Genomic DNA, 23,528 nt, shown 5'->3' with positions numbered 1-23,528 from the left:
ACGATTTAAAATAAACGGCAAGAGTAAGCTTGGAATCATGTAAGTCTAATAAACGTCAGAAGACAAACAACCATAACATCATAGAGTGCAATGAAAGAAAAGCAGCACCAAACCAGAACAGATAAAAAAAATTATGAATCAGTTCTAGAACCCTATACATAGGAAATCAAATACTACTGGCATTAAAAATAAGAGAGCGAATGGATAATTGCCCTACCTCATGTGCTTTCACTTCTTCAACTCATCTACAAAAATAGCTCTAAGGCCTTATCTACTAGAGCATTCCCAACATACCCATCATTTGTAGCAGCATAGGCTATCACCGAGACTTTATGATTCATCTTCATCTTTCTCTGTTTAATGAACAGATAAAATCTGTTGGGTCCATCCCATATGTGAAAAAAAAGAAGTTTTCTTTTGCTTTGAAAACTTCAAGCCAACCGATTAATACTAGAAAAGACTTGGACATACTTTTGCAGTAGTGTTGTTGTCATTATATACATTATCATGGGCATTATGCAACTATAAATAGGTGTCTCTACTTTCATTTGTAGACACACCAACAAAAGAGAAAGAAAGAGTGAGGTTTCACAGACAGCGTATAAGAAAATAGTTTGTGAGAAATATAGAGAATGAGCGATATTGTATTGAGGTGGAAATATCAAAATAGGGTTATTTCTTTTGAGTGTTGTAGTGGTCTTTGGAGTATTTTACTCGGACCTACAAAGTATAAAATTCCTTGCTATAGTGATATCAGTTGTTCGTCTCGGGGCCATGATTTTTCCCTTATTCAAAAGGGTTTTCTACCTAAAACTTTTGGTGTCGTTATCACTCTTTTATTCTTGTTAATTACCGTATTTCGGTGTTATGTTATTATTCCGCTTTTATTACTGTGAATATTATTTTTGTAGGGGGTTTATTCCCAATAACTGGTATCAGAGCACAGGTTCTGCTCGTTCACAGAAGTACTATTCACTGTCAGTAGTACTATACTCGGTGAAATAAAATATCCGGAATAAAGTACGAGATAGCAAAATTCAACGGAGGTACCTTTTTCTCAACATGGCAAAAAAGGATGAAGGATCTGCTCATCCAACAAGGATTACACAAGGTACTAGATGTTGATGCCAAAAAGCCCGATACCATAAAAGCTGAGGATTGGGCTGACTTGGATGAAAGGGTTGCTAGTGCAATCAGGTTGCACTTATCATATGATATAGTAAATAACATCATTGATGAAGACATCGCATATGGCATTTGGACAAGGTTGGAAAGCCTATACATGTCCAAAATGCTGGCAAATAAACTGTACCTAAAGAAGCAGCTATACGCCCTACACATGGGTGAAGGTACGAATTTTTTGTCATATTTAAATATATTTAACGGACTAATCACATAGCTCGCCAATCTCTGAGTGAAAAATCGAGGAAGAAGATAAAGCCATCTTGCTATTGAACTTGTTGTCATCTTCGTACGATAATTTGGCAACAACCATCTTCCACGGTAAGACTACCATTAAGTTGATAGATGTCACATCGGCTCTTCTACTCAATGAGAAGATGAGAAAGAAGTCTGAAAATCAAGGACAGGCTTTCATCATAGAAGGTAGAGGCAAGAGTTATCAAAGGAGTTCGAGCAACTATGATAGATCCGGAGCTCGTGGGAAGTCTAAGAACCGATCCAAATCAAGAGCCAGAAATTGCTACAATTATGATCAACCAGGTCACTTCAAAAGAGATTGCCCAAATCCAAGGAAGGACAAAGGTGAAAACATTGTCCATAAGAATGACGACAACACAACCGCCAAGGTGCAAAGCAATGATAATATTGTCCTCTTTATAATTGAGGAAGAGGAATGTATGCACTTGTCACGTCCAGAGTCGGAATGGGTGGTTGATACAGTAGCATCTTACCATGCCAGATCGGTAAGAGGTCTTTTTTGTAGATATGTAGCATGTGATTTCGGCACTGTGAGAATGTGTAATACAAGTTACTCAAAGATTGCGGGGATTGGTAACATTTGTATCAAGACAAATGTCGGATGTACATTGGTTCTAAAGGACGTGCGTCATGTACCTGATTTGCGGATGAACTTGATCTCGGGAATTGCTTTAGACCGAGATGGATACGAGAACTATTTTACAAATTAAAAGTGGAGACTCACAAAGGGATCATTGGTGATTGCAAAGGGAGTTGCTCGTGGCACGTTGTACAGGATAAATGCAGAAATATGCCAAGGTGGATTGAACGCGGCACAAGATGAGATTTTCGCAGATTTGTGGCACAAAAGAATGGGTCATATGAGCGAGAAGAGATTGTAGATTCTTGCGAGGAAATCACTCATTTCTTATGCCAAAGGTACAACGGTAAAACCCTGTGACTACTGTTTATTTGGTAAGCATCATAGAGTCTCATTTCAGACATCATCTGAAAGAAAATTGAATATACTTGATTTGGTATATTCTGGTGTTTGTGGTCCAATGGAAATTGAATCGATGGGAGGTAACAAATATTTTTTTACCTTTATTGATGATGTTTCACGAAAATTATGGGTTTATATTTTGAAAACCAAAGATAAGGTATTTCAAGTTTTCCAGAAGTTTCATGCTCTGGTGGAAAGGGAGATAGGCTGAAAGCTAAAATGTCTCCGAAGTGATAGTGGAGGTGAGTACACTTCAAGGTATTTTGAAGAGTATTGTTCAAGCCATGGGATTAGACATGAAAAGACAGTTCTTGGAACTCCACAGCATAATGGCGTAGCCGAAAGGATGAACCGCACAATTATGGAGAAGGTGAGAAGCATGCTCAGAATGGCTAAAGTGCCCAAGTCATTCCAATGTGAAGCAATTCAGACAAACTGTTACCTGATCAATAGGACTCCATCCGTTTCATTGGCATTTGACATCCCATAGTGAGTTTGGACCAACAAGGAGGTGTCCTACCCGTATCTAAAGGTGTTCGGTTGCAGAGCTTTTGCACATATACCAAAGGAGCAGAGAACAAAGCTAGATAATAAATTTGTTCCCTGTATATTAATTGGATACAGAGATGAAGAGTTCGGATATAGATTGTGGGATCTTGTAAATAAGAAGATCATCAGAAGTAGAGATGTAGTCTTCCGAGAAAGTGAAGTTGGAAATGCTGATGATATGTCAGAGAAGGCCAAGAATGGTATAATTCCTAACCTTGTTACCATTCCTTCTTCTTCTAACTATCCCACAAGTACAAAAAGTACGACCGACGAGGTTGCCGAGCAGGGGGAGCAATCTAGCGAGGTTATTGAGCAGGGGCATCAACTTGATGATGATGTCGAGCAAGTGGAGTACGACACTCAAGAAGAAGAAGAACCTCAACCTCTGAGGAGATCAGAAAGACCAAGGGTAAAGTCATGCAGGTACCCTTCCACAGAGTATGTCCTCATCAGTGATGAGAGGGAGCCAGAAATTCTTAAGGAGGTGCTGTCTCATCTAGAAAAGAACTAGTGGATGAAAGCCATGCAAGAAGAGATGAAATCTCTACAGAAAAATGGCACCTACAAGCTAGTTGAACTTCCAAAAGGAAAAAGACCACTCAAATGCAAATGGGTTTATAAACTCAAGAAAGATGGAAATGACAAGCTGGTCAGATACAAAGCTCTATTGGTGGTAAAAGGTTTCGAACAGAAGAAAGGTATTGATTTTGACGCAATTTTCTCACATGTTGTCAAAATGACTTCTATTCGAACAATTTTGAGCTTAGCAGCTAGCCTAGATCTTGAAGTGGAGCAGTTAGACGTGAAAACTGCATTTCTTCATCGAGATTTGGAAGAGGAGATTTATATGGAGCAGGCAGAAGGATTTGAAGTAGCTGGAAAGAAACACATGGTGTGCAAATAGAATAAGAGTCTTTATGGATTGAAGCAGGCAGTACATGAAGTTTGACTCATTCATGAAAAGTCAAACATACATAAAAACCTATTATGATCCATGTGTATACTTTAAAAGATTTTCTGAGAATAACTTTATTATATTATTGTTGTATGTGGATGACATGTTGATTGTAGGACAAGACAAGGAGCTGATTGCAAAGTTGAAGAGAGATTTGTCCAAGTCATTTGATATGAAGGACTTGGGCCCATCACAACAAATTCTAGGGATGAAGATAGTTTGAGAGCGAACAAGCAGAAAGTTGTGGCTATCTTAGGAGAAGTATATTGAACGTGTACTGGAACGCTTCAACATGAAAAATGCTAAGCCAGTCAGCACACCTCTTGCTGGTCATCTAAAGTTGAGAAAGAAGATGTGTCCTACAATAGTGGAGGAGAAATAGAACATGGCTAGAGTTTTTTATTCTTCAGCAGTCGGAAGCTTGATGTGACCTGATATTACTTACGCAGTTGGTGTTGTCAGTATGTTTCTTGAAAATCCTGGAAAAGAATACTGGGAAGCAGTCAAGTGGATACTCAGGTACCTGAGAGGTACCGCAGGAGATTGTTTATGCTTTGGAGGATCTAACTCAATCTTGAAGGACTATACAGATACTGATTTGGAACGTGACATTAATAACAGAAAATCCACTACTGGATACCTGTTCACATTTTCAGGGGGAGCTATATCATGGCAATCGAGGTTGCAGAAGTGTGTCGCACTCTCTACAACTGAAGCGGAGTATATTGTCACTACTGAAGCTGGCAAAGAGATGATATGGTTGAAACAGTTCCTTCAAGAGCTTGGATTGCATCAAAACGAGTATGACGTCTATTGTGACAGTCATAGTGCAATAGACCTGAGAACAAACGCCATGTATCACGCAAGGACGAAGCATATCGACGTGAGATATCACTGGATTCGAGAAAGAATAGAGGATGGATCTATACAGGTCAAGAAGATCCATACAAGTGAGAATCCTTCAGATATGCTGACCAAGGTGGTACCAAGAGACAAGTTCGAGCTATGCAAAGAACTTGTCGGCATGCACTAAAACTAGAAACTCCGGTGTTACCTCCTTCAGATGCATGGGACTGGAGGGGGGATTTGTTGGGTCCATCCAATATGTGAAAGAAGAGAAGTTTCCTTTTGCTTTGAAAACTTCAAGCCAATCAATTAATACTAGAAAAGATTTAAGCAGACTTTTGCAGTAGTGTTGATGTCATTACATACATCATCATGGACATTATGAAACTATAAATAGGTGCCTCTACTTTCATTTGTAGGCACACCAACAAAGAGAGAAAGAAAGAGTGAGATTTTACAGACAGAGTATAAGAAAATAGTCTGTAAGAAAAATAAATAGTGAGAAATATTATAGTGAGGTGAGAATATCAAAAGAGGGTTATTTCTTTTGAGTGTTGTAGTGGTCTTTGCAGTATTTTACTCAGACCTACAAAGTGTAAAAAAATTTTACTATAGTGATATCAGTTGCTCGTCTCGGGGCCGTGGTTTTTCCCTTATTCAAAAGGGTTTTCCACGTAAAAATCTTGGTGTCGTTGTCACTCTTTTATTCTTGTTAATTACCGTATCTCGGTGCTACGTTATTATTCCTCTTTTATTACTGTGAATATTATTTCTGTAGGGTGTTTATTCCCAACAAAATTGAGGTTATTTTAATCAAAAGGTAGATAAATATAACCAGTTTACAACGTTGTCCTATTGAAATGATGTATATATTGGGGCATCATAAGCAGATAGAGTAACATTATCTCTTATCATATCATCAAGCCTGGCATACTATGCAGAGAGAATAAGATTAAAGCATAAATTTAAATAACCATTTCAATGTCGAAAATCTTATCCATCCTTTTCATAAAGTACATTGTCAAATTGGTCCCGAAGTCATGAGATGTGTTGTTTTATTTTGGATAAGGTAAGCATTCTGGCTAATCTTGATTTGAGAGAATATTTTCTAAAATGGACTTGTATGATATATATTATGTGTATAGTAGCGGTGTATATACATGGTGATGAGAAAAAAACTAGGAATCTTGTCACGTGAAGAACATATAGTTTTTGACTGTAGGTTCTGAAAATACTCCTTTAAATCTGTAACTTGTCCTTCAGTATTTCTCTAAATCTACACGTCAAAGGTCTTAGACTAGGAGAATTGGGCTCAAGATCTTGGATTAGTTCAACTAAGGGAAACTACCAGCTATGTCCATTTATAAGTAGCTCATTACAAAAATTGGTCAATTCATAAAATATTACTAATATTAGCCAAATATTACTAGCCAATTAGCTATTAGTAGCAAACAAATTTCAAATTTTTATTTTCTTTTGAGTGGGTGTTATTAGAATAGATTGTGTCATTTTAAGGATCTTGAATCGCAGTTTTGGGATGATTTGGTGAAGTTCTGAGGTGGTTTGAATTGAAAATTCGAAGTAAAAACTGAACATGAAAAAAAATTATATGTGTATCACATTGTGTATTATTTGTGTATCGCATATGTATCATATTTGTATCAATTGTGTATCACGTGTATATCCATGTATACATGTGTGTGAGATACATAGGTGATACATATTTGATACATGTGTCGTTGAAGAATTTTTTGAACTCGATTTAATTACGAATTTTGATACAAAACCAATCCAAATCACCTCCGATCTTCCTCAAATTTTGTATATTGACTAATCTATATGTTTTCAATAAATTTCAACTATACCCATTGAAAAAGTTCCTTTTTTGCTTAGATTTTTGGAATATTGTATATATTTTTTTTGTATTTCATCACCTTATTTGCTACCTCATCCATGAAATTTCCTTTTCGTCCTGCACCTAATGTTGTTAATCACGCTTTAAAATATGGAAGGTGATTTTTGCATGTGGTTCTTTGAGAGAAAGAACCTTATTTATTTGGTTTTCAAATTTTATATGTGCTTGGCTAGTTTTGGTAAGTCTATGACTAATAGCTAGAGGTTGGTAAGTTGAGACTTATTTGGGATATTTGTGTAAGTTTCCCTTCAACTAATAACAAAAATAGCCCAGCATTTGTAGAGTCAGGCCCATCCAAATAAGCAATACGACCCAACGAAAAAATGGGCCAAGAGCACTGTCAAAGAAAACAATTCGTGCTCCTCTTAACCTCTATGCTGAAATGTTAGTCACTCCTCACTTTTCAAGAGTCTAATCAAGTGAATTTTCATTGACATTTTAAAATAAACACTTTCCTCCAATTTGATATGTATAAAACTGCAATATGTTGTACATATCTATTAAATTTTGAATAGTTAAATCAAAATTTAAAGTGAATTATTTCGATCTGATTTAGCTCTTGATCTCTAAGCCTTCTTGATGGGAAAAATGTCAAATAAATTGATATATAAGTACACACTACACATAATGAATACAGACGGGCCACTTCAAAGTGTGAAAGTGAGGTAAAATGTAATCTCCAAAGTGCTTAAATTAAAAGCAAATTGTATTTAGTTAGGAAAAGGCTATCCTTTATTAAGGAATACAATACATAAGGTTAGTGGCTCAAGGCACCGCCAATGGCTGAAATCTCACGAGTTTCGAAGTTTAATGTCTTAATGATATGTATTACCTGCAGGAAACTGAAGTAAAATTTTCTTCCTCTGAGCAAGGCTCAAAATTCGAAACTAATTTAACACTTTTACTTAATTAATCCTGAAAAGTTAAGTAGTACATTAAGATGATCAGACTTTGTAGGTTGGTAGGGTGTAAATGTAATCCTGTGGGAGAATATGTTTCATGCATCGTGACATAACCAAAGAATATTCCTATTTTTATTCTAAAAATAATTACTTTCATGTCTTATCTCAATAACATCCAAATTACATCCTCGTGGTTTCTAATTAAATACATTAAATTAAATTTGATGGAGAAAGATTATTGGAATAATTAAGGAAAATACTATTAAAAGAAGTGAGGCGGATGACTCGATATTGACTTTAATTAGCATCTTGTTCTCACATAGTTAATAAAGTAGTAATAAGAAATTCTTTGATGGAACAATATTATTTACTCAATTATTTACTTAAACTCTTGATATTGTAGTTTGAATTGTAACTTCTTATTCACTTAAATTTAACTTCTATGACAATGTAATGAACTTTTACGATATCTGATGAGCTAAAACATAACACATGTAATTGTCAATAAAATTAAGAAACACTACTAGAAATTCGGCAAAAATCGACCAAGGTCGACCGATCAACTTTGGTCGGTCAAAAAACAGGCCAAAAAAATCGACCAAAGTTGGTCGGTTTTTCAAAATATTTTATTTTTTAATTTTTTTTTTACGAAACCGACCAACTTTGGTCGGTTTTCTTTAGCGCAAAAATGCGGAAAACTATTTTTGAGTCCCGCAAAATTTATTTTTCAAGAAACCGACCAACTTTGGTCGGTTTTTCAATTAAAATAAATAAAAATTAATATTATAAAAAATGAACAAAATTGGTCGGTTAATTCGGCCGGTCATTTTAAAAAACCGACCAACTTTGGTCGGTTATTTTCGTGCGAAAATACAATTAAAGAGTATAAATCAAATAAAAGACAGTCTTAAAACAAAATGCACCAATGGTATAGTGGTAGAATAGTATACTGCCACAGTACAGACCCCGGTTCGATTCCTAGATGGTGAATCTTTTGATTACATAATTAAAATACCAACCAACTTTGGTCGGGTTTTTTTTTTTGCAATATTTTTGTTTTTTGAATTTAATTGACCGACCAAAGTTGGTTGGTAATTTCCAACCAACTTTGGTCGGTATGCCTTTCCGAACCCTAAAATACCGTACACACGTAAATGGTCGCATTTTGGACGGTTATTGGCCATTACCGACTAAAGTTAGTCGGTTTTTACCGGATTTCAAGTAGTGAAAATTAAGACAGATCATAGCTACAATAGATTAAGATACACTGGTAATGTGAAAATTATTTTCTCTATCCCCTGTCGGTGAATATATGTTAATTAAGAGAATAATTGATAGAATTCTAGGGTCCATCAAACACTATAGAGAACCAGGTTCTCTATCGGTTTCCATGGATTATGCAAATACAGCAGAAAGTAAATAACACAGAGTGTTTTTACGTGAAAAATTCTCACCTCAACGGGATCAGAAATCACGACCTACCCTTGTAGGATTTCAACTTCACTACTGAGCAAAACGTTTAGATTACAACCTATTGTAATCTAGGAATTAACTCCTTAATCATTCACTAACTTGTAACACACCTATTACAATAGACTTTGTAATACCTCTATTACAAATACTTTACAACTTGACTAACTCTAGCCAAGACACAAATACGGGGGCTTATGATTTACAAGAGTTTCCTACACAATGAGTCTAAGTAAGCTAAGTAAGAATTATAAGTAAGAACATTAACAAAGTTATAACTCAACTAAGGATATACAATTACTTAATATGGGGAACTGGTCCGTAGCAGTGTTGTTCTTTGTTCTTGATGCACTTGAGAATCGTTAACGGGAAGATCAATCACTCTTGGAGTGCTTGAGTAAATTCTCTAAGTGTTCAAGTCATGTTTTGTCATTGGTTTAATGTTAATATAACATTGATGACATCACTTGAATGATGTAAGCAACTTGAGTACAAGGTCCTTCCCAATGGAGGTGACTGTTGTACTGTTGCGTATTCACTTTCCAGTTGTTGGAGAGTTGACTTGGTATAATCACCATGGGAACTGAAGTTCATTTGTTCCCCTTGTTGATTCTTTAACTTCTGAAATTATGACAAGCATCTCCAGCTTAAGTCTGGTTATTTCCATGCGCTTGAGAATGTGGACCACATGTGGATCAGGTTCCTTATCTGGTTATTGACATTAAGTTTGTTAGATCATCAAAACATAAAACAAGGGCACTTATAACCTATCAATTTCCCCTTTTTTGATGATGACAAACTTATAATTGAAGATCCTACGAAGAACCGCGAAGAACCAGACAGTGAACCAGGAAGGATGTATTCCCCCTTAATCAGTGCACATCATTATTCAATTATTCAATTATGCATAAATTCAACAGTGAACCAGGAAGGCTGTATTCCTCCTTAATCAGTGCACATCATTATTCAATTATTCAATTATGCATAAATTCTTCCTCTTTTGGCATCATAAAAAGAAGAAAACCAAGTAAAAGCAGAAAGAAGTCCGGCGTAGTTAACTCATGCTACTTGTGTGCACACAACATGATAGAAAAAGAGACAAAAGAACAATTGTATACACGACAAAAAGGGAAAAGCTTGCATAAACTAGTTTGGATTTGACAGCGGAAGCAGATTCAATGTTACCATCCAAAATTCTAAAACAAAATAATAACAAGTACCAACAACAAAGACATCATTAAAAACATTCATAAGAGACGGACCCTGGAAAACTGGACATTGAAGGGGACACTGCTTAGGGGACATTGGAGGAAGAGAGCTTAGAGGAAGGGACAAGGGATTTAAGGACAAGATCTATGCGAGCATTCGGGGACGTGCTCATTGAGCAGTCTTTCTTTCAGGTCTTCCACATGTTTCCTGAGCTCAGCATTCTCCTTAGTCAGGCGGGCAACTTCTCAGTTGGGAGACTACCGGAACTATGTGCCTCTTATAGCTGACTGAGCTGACTCTCAAGAATTGCGTTCCTTGCCTTTAACTTCCTGATCTCCTCTATAGCACTATTCTGAGCATGTATCAGTTGAGAGATAGTAGAGGTGCTTCCAACTCCTCCGACCTTGTCAATACACTCACATTCCTCAAGAGTGGTCTTGGAGAAAGTTTGCTTTTTAGTGCCCACTTTGTCCTGTCCCTGAGGTACCTTGAAGAACTCGAAGACCTTTGTGAGAAGAAACCCATAAGGTAGCCCATGGTTGACATCCTTAAAGTCTGCCACTTTTTGCATATGCTCAATCATTATCCCAAGCAAATTGATGGTGGTGAAGCCATCCAAGGCTTATATAAGGACCAGGTCAGCTTTGGACGTAATAGATCTCCTCTCAGTGCGGGGAAGCAACACTTTGTTAACCATCTGAAAGAACAACTGATATACTAGAAGGAGTGCCTTCTTATGCACCCGTTCCCCCTACTGGATTGCCTTGTCGTTAACTATGGCATTTCTGAAATTGGAAGAGCAAGCGCCTTGAACAGATGACAACCCTTCAGCAGGAACACCCAGAATTGACCCCAACAAGGCAAAGTCCATCACTATGTCAACCCCATTCACCAAAACAAAGATGTGATCATCTTCAACTTTGAAGAAGTCGGCATAGAAGCTCCACACTTCCTCCTCATACACTTTTGGAACATCAGTTGTAAACAAATGAGTCCATTGTTGAAAATCACAAATTTCCACTAATTGCCGCATCCCGACAAGCTCCACAATGTCAGGGACAAAAGTGTGGCCCCATAGTACCTTCTGATTTCTCAACTTTCCTTTCCCAGAACTTTGGGATTCTTCAACCTTTGCTTTCTTGGAGGAACCAGGTTCCTCATCAATATCCATTTTTCTCTTCACTAACTTGCGAGTAGACTTTCCCTTCTCTACTGACTTTTCAGGCACATTTTCACCAGAATCTTCCACCACTTCATCATCAGATTTTCCACTACTCTCTTTCACTATCTTTTCACTAGATTTTTCCCCAAACTTTTCACTGGAAACAGCATCAGCACCCTTGGTTGGAATCTCAACAGTTACAGAAATGGTCTTTTTGGATTTGGAGAGAGAGTGCTTCTGCTTCGAGGGCTTATGAGTCAAGGAACTAGGTTTATCTTCTACTTCCTCATCCACATTGACAACATGAACAACCTTTTCAAGTACTGCTTTGCCATCCTTTGCCAACTTTCTCCTTCTTTGACTCTGTTGACTTTTCTTAAGAGCAGACTCAAGAGCCTCCTTCTTTTGCAACCTTGTAGTGGGTCGCTTAGGAGTTGGCTCAGGAGTTGCAACTGGCTTACTCCTAGCCCTGATAAAGCTAGCAATCACCAAATCATCTAAATCTTCTTCACTATCAGACCGCATCTCAGGCATCACCATAGATAAGTGCTCAGCATAAAAATGGGGAGAGGGCACAGGATCAATACTGACCTGGGGAGATGACCCATGAGCTGGATCCTCCGTGGAGGGATCAGGTCCATTATTAGGGATCCCAGTAGTATCATCCTATGCCAATTTTTCAACTGGCACAAGCTCTCTCCCACCTACTATGGCCTGATGCTCTTCCCCCAGGGCTCAGACCTCTCTATACCTTCCTCAACAAATGCCCCTTCAGCAGCTATGGAGAGCATGTTTTCTATTACCTCTTCTTTTTTTTGTGGTTCCATGGAAATCTCAGCAGAAGGAGGAGTGTTATTTGTAGACTCAAGACCTGTCGTGGTTGTATCAGCATTGTCAGGACCAGTCGCTTGTTCTTTAATTGAGGTCTCTTCCATAGCGAGATTGGAGATTTCATGATTTCCCTCTTCGACCATGTTACCTTGTTCACCTTGCTTTCCCGACGAGACTGGAGGAGAGCTGGTAGCCATAAATTTTTTCGAAGTCGAGGTTTTGCGACTCCGATTAGAACCAGAACTTGAGTGGGTAGGTAAGGAGACTGAGTGTGGCAGAAACTCGACCCTAGGGTTTGGACTGGTGGTTGTGTTGAGTGAGGAGTCTACTATTGGAGTTTCAACTGGTGTGGACTCGATGAAGGTGTCACTGAGAACACTGGGGTTTTCTTGATTCTCAGTCATGGTGGACTTTACTAGAGAGATTAGTGGTTTCAGAAGAGAGAAGGAGAGGTGAAAATTTTGAAGTTTGATGTAAGGATTATGAAACGACGACAGTTTTTTGGGAGGCGGGTCACTCATCAACAGGTGAGAGTGAGACATTTCGTTTCAAAAGACGCAAAGGAAAGCAACTGACACATTGATGATGTGGCATTGTTTTTATCCGTTCAAAATTGTGTATGAGAACAAAGAAGCTACTAACCTGTGTCAGGAGAACCAAGTTCCCTGACAGGTCTTGCAAGTCTGAGCTTAACCCCTTTTACCAGCATGCAATGCATCAGCTGCTCTGTAATCATCATGCGTGTCTACCTGTAACGGTATAGAAATGAGTTAGACCTTGCCAGAAAACACTTTTAGCTAATTTTACCTGTACATTTCTTTCATAGACAATCATCGGGAACCAGGTTCTCAGTTGGGTTTTATCAACCCCAGTGCCAGGAGATTTCTTTCAAAATGTTCTCTGCTCAGAGCTTTGGTGAATATGTCTGCAATCTGATCTTCAATGCTGCAAAACTTCATACAGATAAGCCCTTTTTCAACATTGTCTCTGAGGAAGTGATGACGTACATCAATGTGCTTGGTCCTCTTATGTTGGACTTGATTTTTGGCCATGTTGAGTGCACTTGTATTGTCACACAATAGGGGCACACAATCAGAGAATACTCCAAAGTCTTCCAACTGTTGTTTGATCTAGAGCAATTGAGCATAACAAGAGGCAGCTGCTACATATTCAGCTTCTGCAGTTGAGAGTGCCACCGAGTTTTTCTTCCTTGTACCCCATGATATTAGGTAAGAACCCAGGAAATTTGCCATTCCAGATGTGTTTTTCCTGTCCACTAGATATCCTGCATAATCAGCGTCAGTATACCCAATAAGATCAAAGTTGTCACCTGAGAGATAGTAGAGAACCAGGTCCTGCGTTCCTTTGAGATATCTCAATATTCGCTTGGCAGCCTTCAGATGAGATTCCTTTGGATTGGATTGAAACCTTGCACAAAGACCCACGCTGAACACAATATCTGGTCTGCTTGTAATGAGATACAAGAGTGACCCTATGATCCCTCCATACATGGTCTGATTTACAGGAGAACCAGGTTCATCCATGTCTAGACGAGTAGCTGTGGCAATAGGAGTGTCAATAACTTTTTATGTTTCCATGTCAAACCTTTTTAGCAGCTCCTTGATGTACTTCTGCTAAATTATCATTGTTCCCTTTTGAGATTGCTTCACTTGAAGTCCGAGGAAGAAATTTAATTCTCCCATCATACTCATCTCAAAATTACTCCCCATGAGTTTTGCAAACTCTTCACAAAGAGAGTCAGCTGTGGCTCCAAAAATGATATCATCAACATATACCTGAACAATGAGCAGGTTCCTCCCTCGTTTCTTCAGAAAAAGAGTGTTGTCAATTTTCCCTCTTGTAAAGCCATTTTCTAGAAGAAACTTTGATAACCTTTCGTACCAAGCCCGGGGAAAATGCTTTATCCCATACAATGTCTTGTCCAGCTTGAATACATGCTTAGGATGCTCGTGACACTCAAATCTAGGAGGCTTCTTGACATAAACTTCTTCTTTCAAGTAGCCATTTAGAAATGCACTTTTGACATCCATTTGGAACAATGTGAACTCCATATAATATGCAAAGGCAATAAGAATTCTAATAGCTTCCATTCGAGCAACTGGAGCAAATGTTTCATCATTATCAATCCCTTATTCCTGATTGTAGCCTTGAACTACAAGCATTGCCTTGTTTCTTGTTGTATTTCCAAACTCACCACGTTTGTTCCTGAATACCCACCTTGTCCCTATGATATTTCGATCTGCAGGTCGAGGAACCAGGTGCCATACCTTATTTCTTTCAAATTGATGCAGCTCCTCTTGCATGGCTGTGATCCAGTCTGCATCTTTCAACGCTTATTTGATACTTTTGGGCTCTATTTAGGAAAGAAAGGCTGAAAAGGCAAGTGAGTTTCTTGCTTTTGATCTGGTTTGAATTCCTGAGTCAAGAGGGGTGATTATGTTGTCAAGAGGATGAGAGCTTTTGTGCTTCCAATTTGGTACCTGTATCTCATTGGCAGAGGACCCAGGTATGTCTAACTGAGGTTCTTGGGCGCTTCTTACTTCAGCAAGTGGAGTACCTTGGACTACATCAACAACTCTTTTTTCAGCTTCAGTTGGTGTGATCAGGGGACCAGGTTCCTCTCCAATAGAACGAGGTGTACTCTCATCATCTTCACTGGATTCCTTTACATGACTCATCATGTCTTCTTTCCCATTTGCCATGTCAATAACTTCTCCTGGAACGGATAAAGCTTCTCCATCTTGATTAGCGTGTCTATCTTTCTCACAGGAGAGGTAAGATTCATCAAAGATCACATGTATACTTTTCACAACACATTGAGTCCTTTTGTTGTATACTTTGTAATCTTTGCTTTGAGATGAGTATCCCAGAAAGATTCCTTCATCACTTTTAGCATCGAATTTTCCAAGGGCTTCCTTTCCATTGTTGAGAACAAAGCATTTACACCTAAAAGTCCTTAGATGTGTCAGCTTGGGCTGCCTTCCATTCAGTAGTTCATATGGAGTCTTGTTCAGAAGGGACCTGATCATGCACATGTTCATTAAGTAGCAAGCGGTGTTGAAAGCTTCTGCCCAGAAATTCTTTGCAATCCCACTGCCAATCAACATTGTCCTTGCCATGTCTTCAAGAGTTCTATTCTTCCTTTCCACAACACCATTTAGTTGAGGTGTTCTTGAAGCTGAGAAATAGTGAATGATACCATTTTAACTACATAACTCATCAAATTTGGCATTGTCAAACTCTGTCCCATGATCAGACCTCATGCAAGCTACCTTATTACCCATCTTCACTTGGATATTTTTGATAAAAGCAAATGAACACTTCAAAAGCTTCATCCCTGGTTCTAAGAAACAAGGTCCAAGTGAATCTGGAGTAGTCATGGTGTCACGACCCAAACCGATGGGCCGCAACGGGCACCCGGTACCTTACTCAACCTAGTACCAATATAACGTATCTTTTCGTATCATACTATCATAGATAACTGAGCCGGAGAGACTGCCGTGAGACAAGTAGAATACAACATGAAATACCAACTTATACTTAAGACATACGGTCTTATAAGGCCAAAATGAGCACTCTTACACTGAACATAGGCTGACAAGGCCATACAATCTTTCATATACCTGACATCTGTCTACAAGCCTCTAAGATTAAATAAACATCATAAAGGTCGGAACAGAGCCCCACCATACCAATCAATACATGTCCTAATGATACTGACCAAATAGCAACTCCGGAGCAAATGGAGCGCATCAACATCTTCCACTGAGCTGATAGCCTACTTGGAGGGCTCTCAACCTGTCTATCGGGACCTGCGGGCATGAAACGCAGCATCCCCCGACAAAGGGACGTCAGTACAAATGATGTACCGAGTATGTAAGGAATAAAAATTAGTAAATAATAGACATGAAAGAAACATGGAGTACAAGACTCAACACGTATGTCTGAATAGCTTTGTAAATCATTTCATATTTATAATACCATGTATATCCGTATAAATGTCATACCATGCATAGGTATATGCGTTCATATCATTATCAAGTCTCTGAGGGCATCCCATCATATCATCTCGGCCACTATGGGCAAATCATCAACGTATACCAGCTGATCAGATGATGGTGCGTATATAACGCCGTAACCTTTTCCCATATCCCATATACATATAATATACGCGTATATAATGCCATCTGGTCATGGGTCAATGTACATGTATGCATGAATGAATTGCATATGAAATACGTTACAAGATTTCTCGGAATATCATAAAATCAATATGCCTTTCGGATAAACTTTATCAAATACGTATTTTTCTGAGACCCGTGAACAAAAGATATAATAGTAATTCATATGGGGAATCAATAACATAGACACCCCTAATACTTCTATGAATAGAGTCATTTATGGAAGTAGTGCATTTGCTCGTTTCGTTCGTGCCGTATAGATCATGCCAAAAGAAAGAAGGGATAGCCTTAACATACCTGAACTGATTCTCTTGACAATTCCTCTAACACACATCTTTTGCAAAAACACATAATGGCGGATTGAAGTAGGGGAAAATTCATATGATATTCTTGAGAAAGATTACACCGTACTTCCTTAGAATCGCAAAATATCACATTACAGCTCTGACCATTGTAAATCACGTATGCAATCTCTCTGCAACGTGATGCTGTATCTTCTAATTTTTTAAGGGGGCGTAAGCAAACATTAGCTTGCATTGCTAAAGTGAATGCATCTATGCAATTCACGTGCAAAAGGCTTAAAGAAATGTTAACTTTGTATGAAATGTTTTGAAATACTCACGTTGCCATTGCAATTCATGGACCTTGCTGAAGCTTGTTCTTAAGAGATGAGCAATTCAATTGTGAATTAGAAAGTTTATTTAACCTTTAGGTGAGCCCCACATGATAAGATGACTAATCCATATAATTCTCTAAGTGTGCCATGTTACTTTATGACTTAAGAGTCATATTTAACAAAGTTTCTTGGTTGCCACGTTGGGGCCCTTAAACATAATCCAAAGACTTTAATTCTTAGTTAATTATCCCATCAAAATCATTAAGTAACCCAATTATCCACAGAATTAAGAATTATCTCAAATTACTTAAAATACTACTCACTTTTAACACACCTTATACACCTTACTATCATGGTCATGTGGTACCTTGTATGGCACAAGTCCATAAATACCGGGTATTATAGCTCAGACCGTATTTTGTCCCAAAATGCCAAACTTTGACGAAATTTATTTTCTTCGATTTGCTTACCCTCTCACCTTCACAAATTTATTCATCACTTATTTGAAATAGCATAATGCTTATAATCTCAAAATAATCTCATTCCCGAACTTACGTCGATTAACTTACGACGAAACTTTAATGTATGAAAATACGGGATGTGACATCTCATTTTCCGAGCTTCCATCAATTTATTTATGGCATACTTTCACGTACGGAAATATGGGGTGTAACATCATTCCCCTCTTTGGAATATTCGTCCTCGAATGTTGACTGATGCACTTATCATTCTCATAGCCCATAACTTTTGCGAATACTTTAATACTCTTCTATCCGTTTAGGCAATTATTATTTGAATAAATCCAAAAGCTAAGGCATTCCCCCCTTTAGGCCTCTTTCTCACACCAATACTTGTGGTTGGAATCTTTCCAATCTTGTAACTTTTGCTACCTTCTGTCATGCAACATGTACGACTTTTTTATTGTATGTGCGCCTATGCGACTCTTCGTTCCAACCTTTAGCCAATCTCAAGGCCTCACTTTGTGAACATATACAGAAATATGACAAGCTGTCCCTCTGGGCGTCATTAGCTTTACTACATCTAGGTAGGCCATACTATCCTATAACTCTTATTTCGATTTATCGTTACTGAGGTCTGCTACTAAACTCCAGGGTACTCTCGTTGCTCATCCTATATGCATAAAGCTAAGTCTTTTAACGCTTCTTCATTACTGCTCATCTTAAGACTGATGGCCTAATCACATCTCATACTTTGTAACTTTTATTCATCCATTGTTGATTTACCTCAATGTTGATCTACAATTTACCATTGATAATTTGAAACTTCTTACGTAATCACTAGGGCTCATGCTGCATCGAAGAACACTTGAAGTGATTTTCCTGATCCACCTGGGGAGATACCGTACTTCCATAACCGTATTTCATAGCATCCCAATGTGATTCACCGTATTTAATCTTGTGCCATCCGTTAAATCCATTTTTTTCTTCAAATCATTACTCAATCGAAAGCCCAAACGTCATCCTTTATCTATCATAATTACACCCTTATTCTACTACCAGGGCAGTATTCCATCTCCTCTAAATGCTATTAGTCTTAGACTCCTTTGAGTTTATTCAGGCTATACTGAACTTTCTATAACTTAGAGAAACCATTAGCTCTCTTGTTTTCATGGGCTTAATCCTGAGAACTTATCTGTCTCATCACCTTCTCACTCGCCCTTTCTTATCCATACTCATGTCTTCTTAAAACCTTGCCTCTTTACCATACTTTAGCTTGCGACCTATACATGTCTACTTATACTATTCGTAACCTTTCTTCAATTTGCTTGCGCCATAGATTCCCTTATGTTATTTTGGAATATCAAGCGAGACATCACATCATCTCAAACTCCTCTTTACTCTTTTAACTATACCTCTCGATACTTAAAAACTATAGGCTGGAAGATATGCCACTGACAAAACCGCTATCATTCTTGGATATTGAATCCTTGCACTTCTAGCCTACTATCTGAAGTACAGATTATTCACAACCTTCTGCACCTGAGTATCTCGTACGTTGTTCACCTTTACCTTACTTACCTTAAAATCTTGCATCACATCTTCTATCCCTTTCATGACTTTCCTTCCACATAGGTATAATTCACCTCCACGACTTGAAGCTCTATAATAATACTTGCACCTTTGATGCAAACACAATTCGGTGGGAGATTCATACTGACTTTTTATGAGGTTGGTACTCTTCTAACTGGCTTTGTCGTATAGATATTATAGAATATGGTTGTTGTACTATCTGTCTATTACCCTTGATATCAAGAGTGATCCTGCAATGCTCTCAATCACGATGCCTATAATTTTCTGGGTCCAATAATCAGACTCCTGATTTACTTAGTTGATGTAACTCTTTAGTTTCCTATTCCCTCTGACCAACCTTTATGTTGGCTTAAGATATCTTTCGATCTGCGGCTCATGGTATTAGTTATTACTTTAGACTTTTATGGGCGCTATGGAATATCCATGATATAACCTTCTAACAATTCAACCCTTTGTCTATGGCCTGGACTCAATTCTTTCTTTTAACTTATACCGGAGTCTTCTACGGCTGTATGATTGTCAACATATATGTTACATGGATAATACTCCGAAATCTTAAGTGCATTCATAATGTAACTAACTCTGGATCATTGATCGAATAATTCCTTTCGTTCCTTCTCAACTTTCTTTAAATGTAAGCAATTACTTTTCCTGGTCGTTCTGCCACTTGTTGCGTGAATACTTGGCTTATCTTAGTGCCCACACATATTGGAATTCCATACAACCCATATGATCTTGAATATTACTTTTGATTTTTACTTCCCATTCATTAGCCACGGTAGGTGCCACTTTCTTATGGAGTGCATACAATGTTGTAGTGAGATTGTTGTTACAAGACCATTTCCTCTTTAGGTCACTGTGCTTAGGTTGAAGCCTTCTTTCTTATTTCCTCAGCTAGTCTTTCATTGTAGTACTTAAGGACCCTCTGACTCTTGTAAAGCTGCGAGCTTATTACATCGAATACTCAACGGAATTTTTGATGTCCTTCCTCACCTATAATTATCTGTAGTTACTTACCTCCACGTCCTTGTGCTTGTAGGGTTGCTTCTGAACTGATATTTTGACTGTCTTCCCAGTGGGACTCTCTTTTATTTCGGTAACACTCATACGGTACCTTTACTATCCCAACTCCTATCTGAATATATCTCAAGAATCACAATGGCATACCTGCGAGACTGAATTCTCCATGTTGGGGTTCACTGTGTTTATCTTGCACGATCTGTTGATTTATCTGTATCCTCTTGTCTAGACATAACTAGGCTCTTCCTGAATCAACTGCTAACTATTCGTTGGCCCATTCTCATATCAACCTTCCGTGTAATCTTTCTTGGATTATTTCCTTTGCATTAACTTACGTCTCGCACTGGCTCCTTATTTATCAATAACATCTCGGGCAGAAACACTTACTTCCTCTCCTTGATGTCGTGCTTGAATAATGTTCTGGAATCATAGCATATCTGTAGGATTTGTGTAAGTGCAAGCTCATTCTTTTTTTATTTTTATCGCATTCTTCCTTTACCATTCCATAATTACTAGAACAATTTAATTCAGACTTAATGCCACAACACTCCATATTCCCCCCTTTAGGGAAGTACTAAGAGTAGGAGCTACGATGATCTACCTATAGATGTTTTACCTTTTCATCTTTGGCGTCTTTTCACATCATCGATGACCTTTACTCGCCTTGCGGTAATCCTTCTGTACCAAGGATAACAAAATTCCTTACTCGCAGGGGTGACACTTAGTATAATTGGAACATACAGTCCCTTAAACTTAACCATTGCTTGTTTTAGGGAACCCTCTTCCTGAATGACCATTCTCTAAATTTCTCATGAATCTTCTTCTATTGTCCATTCTGTTATCGCCGGAACGAAATTCGAAATTCTCATGATGTCGACCATTATCAAATCTCTCAATACCTAATTCATGTTTAGTTTATCTTCTTCGGTGCCTATACTGATTTCTATTATTCTCGGGTCTAATTTTTCCTTTTGGTAGTCGCGTTGGAGTCACGAACTTATTTCTCGAAATGAGGATATGACTTTATGGCCTATACTCTTTTGTTGTTTCAATACATGTCACCTCTCTTCTTTTCCTTCACTTAACTATAGACTCTGTAATACTGTCATCTTTTTGATCTACCGTTGTCATCCATGTATCACATCTTACTCATAATGCTTCATTAATTCTCTTCTTATTTCCCGCAAATATTTATGTCTATCACTTTATTCTGAAAACTTGAACAAGACATTCTTTTGCTTTTATCTCCCCTTGATCCATCTATTGGCTATTCGGTTTGCCTAACATTCTTTCTCTACTAGGGACGGGAGTCACACTAAGATAATATTTATCCCTTCCAGGCTTCCAGTGCCTATCTTTGTAGTACTCATATCTAATTGTACTATTTTAGAGTGCACCATCTGGGCGTCTCACAAGGAGATCTATTAGCACATTTGCAATATCCTTCGGAAATATCAGCTAACGCTAATAATCCATCCACCATTTTGGGTTACCCTAACCCTAGCTAGATCCTGATATTCTGCTTTCTCTTATACTACTTCTGTTAGCCCTCATAGGGTATAAATGAGATGGGTGTGGCCAATTGTACATACCTCTGTTATTGTTAAAGGTAACTCAAGAAGCTTATATTCTTCTGTGATAATCTTCATTAGCCGGGTAGCTCGTACCCTTTTTTCATATTGCTTATTTTGCTTGCTGAAACTTGTGTCTACCTTCCGATTCTCTTATTCCTTTGTACCGTAAGAATGGATAGATATTCTTGCCTTAGGAATCCTCATCAAGAAGCTTACACATCTTAGTATACACATGATCTGCTGAATACCTCATATTTATCCATCATAAGCATAATGCAAAAATCGAGTTCCTCTAACTCAATTCTTCCACAACTATATCTCTTACCAACTGTCTTTCTGGATATAGGTATCGTTGTATTATGAATAAAATCGAATTTAGGAGTTTGAATTCTTACAAGTGAGCTCTACCACACGATCTAGAGTAAGAAGAAAGAGTGACAGTCCTAAATGCCCTGTAGCCTCCTGCTTATAAGTATGGTGCACAACATACCCATAAACAACACTCTACTAGACACGACTTGTAGACTCCCTAGGACAGAACTGCTCTGATACCACTTTTGTCACGACCCAAACCGATGGGCCGCAACGGGCACCCAGTACCTTACTCAATCGAGTACCAACATAACGTATCTTTTCGTATCATACTATCATAGATAACTGAGCTGGAGAGGCTGTCGTGAGACAAGTAGAATACAACATGAAATACCAACTTATACTTAAGACATACAGGCCTATAAGGCCAAAATGAGCACTCTTACACTAAACATAGGCCAATAAGGCCATACAATCTTTCATACACCTGACATCTACCTACAAGCCTCTAAGAGTACATAAACATCATAAAGGTTGGGACAGAGCCCCACCATACCAATCAATACATGTCCTAATGATACTGACCAAATACCAACTCCGGAGCAAATGGAGCGCACCAACATCTTCCGCTGAACTGATAGCCTACTTGGAGGGCTCTCAACCTGTCTATCGGGACCTGCGGGCATGAAACGCAGCATCCCCCGGCAAAGGGACATCAGTACAAATGATGTACCGAGTATGTAAGGAATGAAAATCAGTAAATAATAGACATGAGAGAAACATGGAGTACAAGACTCAACACGTATGTCTGAATAGATCTGTAAATCATTTCATATTTATAATGACATGCATATACGTATAAATGTCATACCATGCATAGATATATGCGTTCATATCATCATCAAGCCTCTAAGGGCATCCCATCATATCATCTTGGCCACTGTGGGCAAATCATCAACGTATACCAGCTGATCAGGTGGTGGTGCGTATATAATGTCGTAACCTTTTCTCAAATCCCATATACATATAATATACGCGTATATAACGCTATCTGGTCATGGGTCAATATACATGTATACATGAATGAATTGCATATGAAATACGTTATAAGATTTCTCAGAATATCATAAAATCAAAGACCCGTGAACAAAAGATATAATAGTAATTCATATGGGGAATCAATAACATAGACACCCCTAATACTTCTATGAATAGAGTTATTTATGAAAGTGGTGCATTTGCTCGTTTCGTTCGTGCCGTATAGATCATGCCAAAAGAAAGAAGGGATGGCCTTAACATACCTGAACCGATTCTCTTGAAAATTCCTCTAACACACGTCTTTTGCGAAAACACGTAATGGCGGATCGAAGTAGGGAAAAATCCATATAATATTCTTGAGAAAGATTACACCGTACTTCCTTAGAATCACAAAATATCACATTACAGCTCTGACCATTGTAAATCACGTATGCAATCTCTCTGCAACGTGATG

General features: G+C 38.1%; 2 protein-coding genes across 2 annotated transcripts; both read right to left on the bottom strand.

The window, feature by feature from the left end:
* Positions 1–11,019: 11,019 nt before the first annotated feature.
* On the bottom strand, positions 11,020–12,458 carry LOC138906782 (nucleolin 2-like). The gene is made up of 2 exons (XM_070196385.1): positions 12,234–12,458; positions 11,020–12,096 (listed from the first exon to the last, which is right to left on the bottom strand). Exons 1-2 carry the CDS (start codon positions 12,456–12,458, stop codon positions 11,020–11,022), a joined length of 1,302 nt encoding a protein of 433 aa, XP_070052486.1.
* Positions 12,459–13,391: 933 nt separating this feature from the next.
* Positions 13,392–13,805, bottom strand: LOC138906781 (secreted RxLR effector protein 161-like). Its single transcript, XM_070196380.1, has one exon. It carries the CDS (start codon positions 13,803–13,805, stop codon positions 13,392–13,394), a length of 414 nt encoding a protein of 137 aa, XP_070052481.1.
* Between the last annotated feature and the right edge of the window lie 9,723 nt (positions 13,806–23,528).

This window comes from Nicotiana tomentosiformis, chromosome 1, assembly GCF_000390325.3.
Source record: "Nicotiana tomentosiformis chromosome 1, ASM39032v3, whole genome shotgun sequence".
NCBI lineage: Eukaryota > Viridiplantae > Streptophyta > Magnoliopsida > Solanales > Solanaceae > Nicotiana > Nicotiana tomentosiformis.
This window is presented reverse-complemented; position numbering and strand designations above follow the sequence as displayed.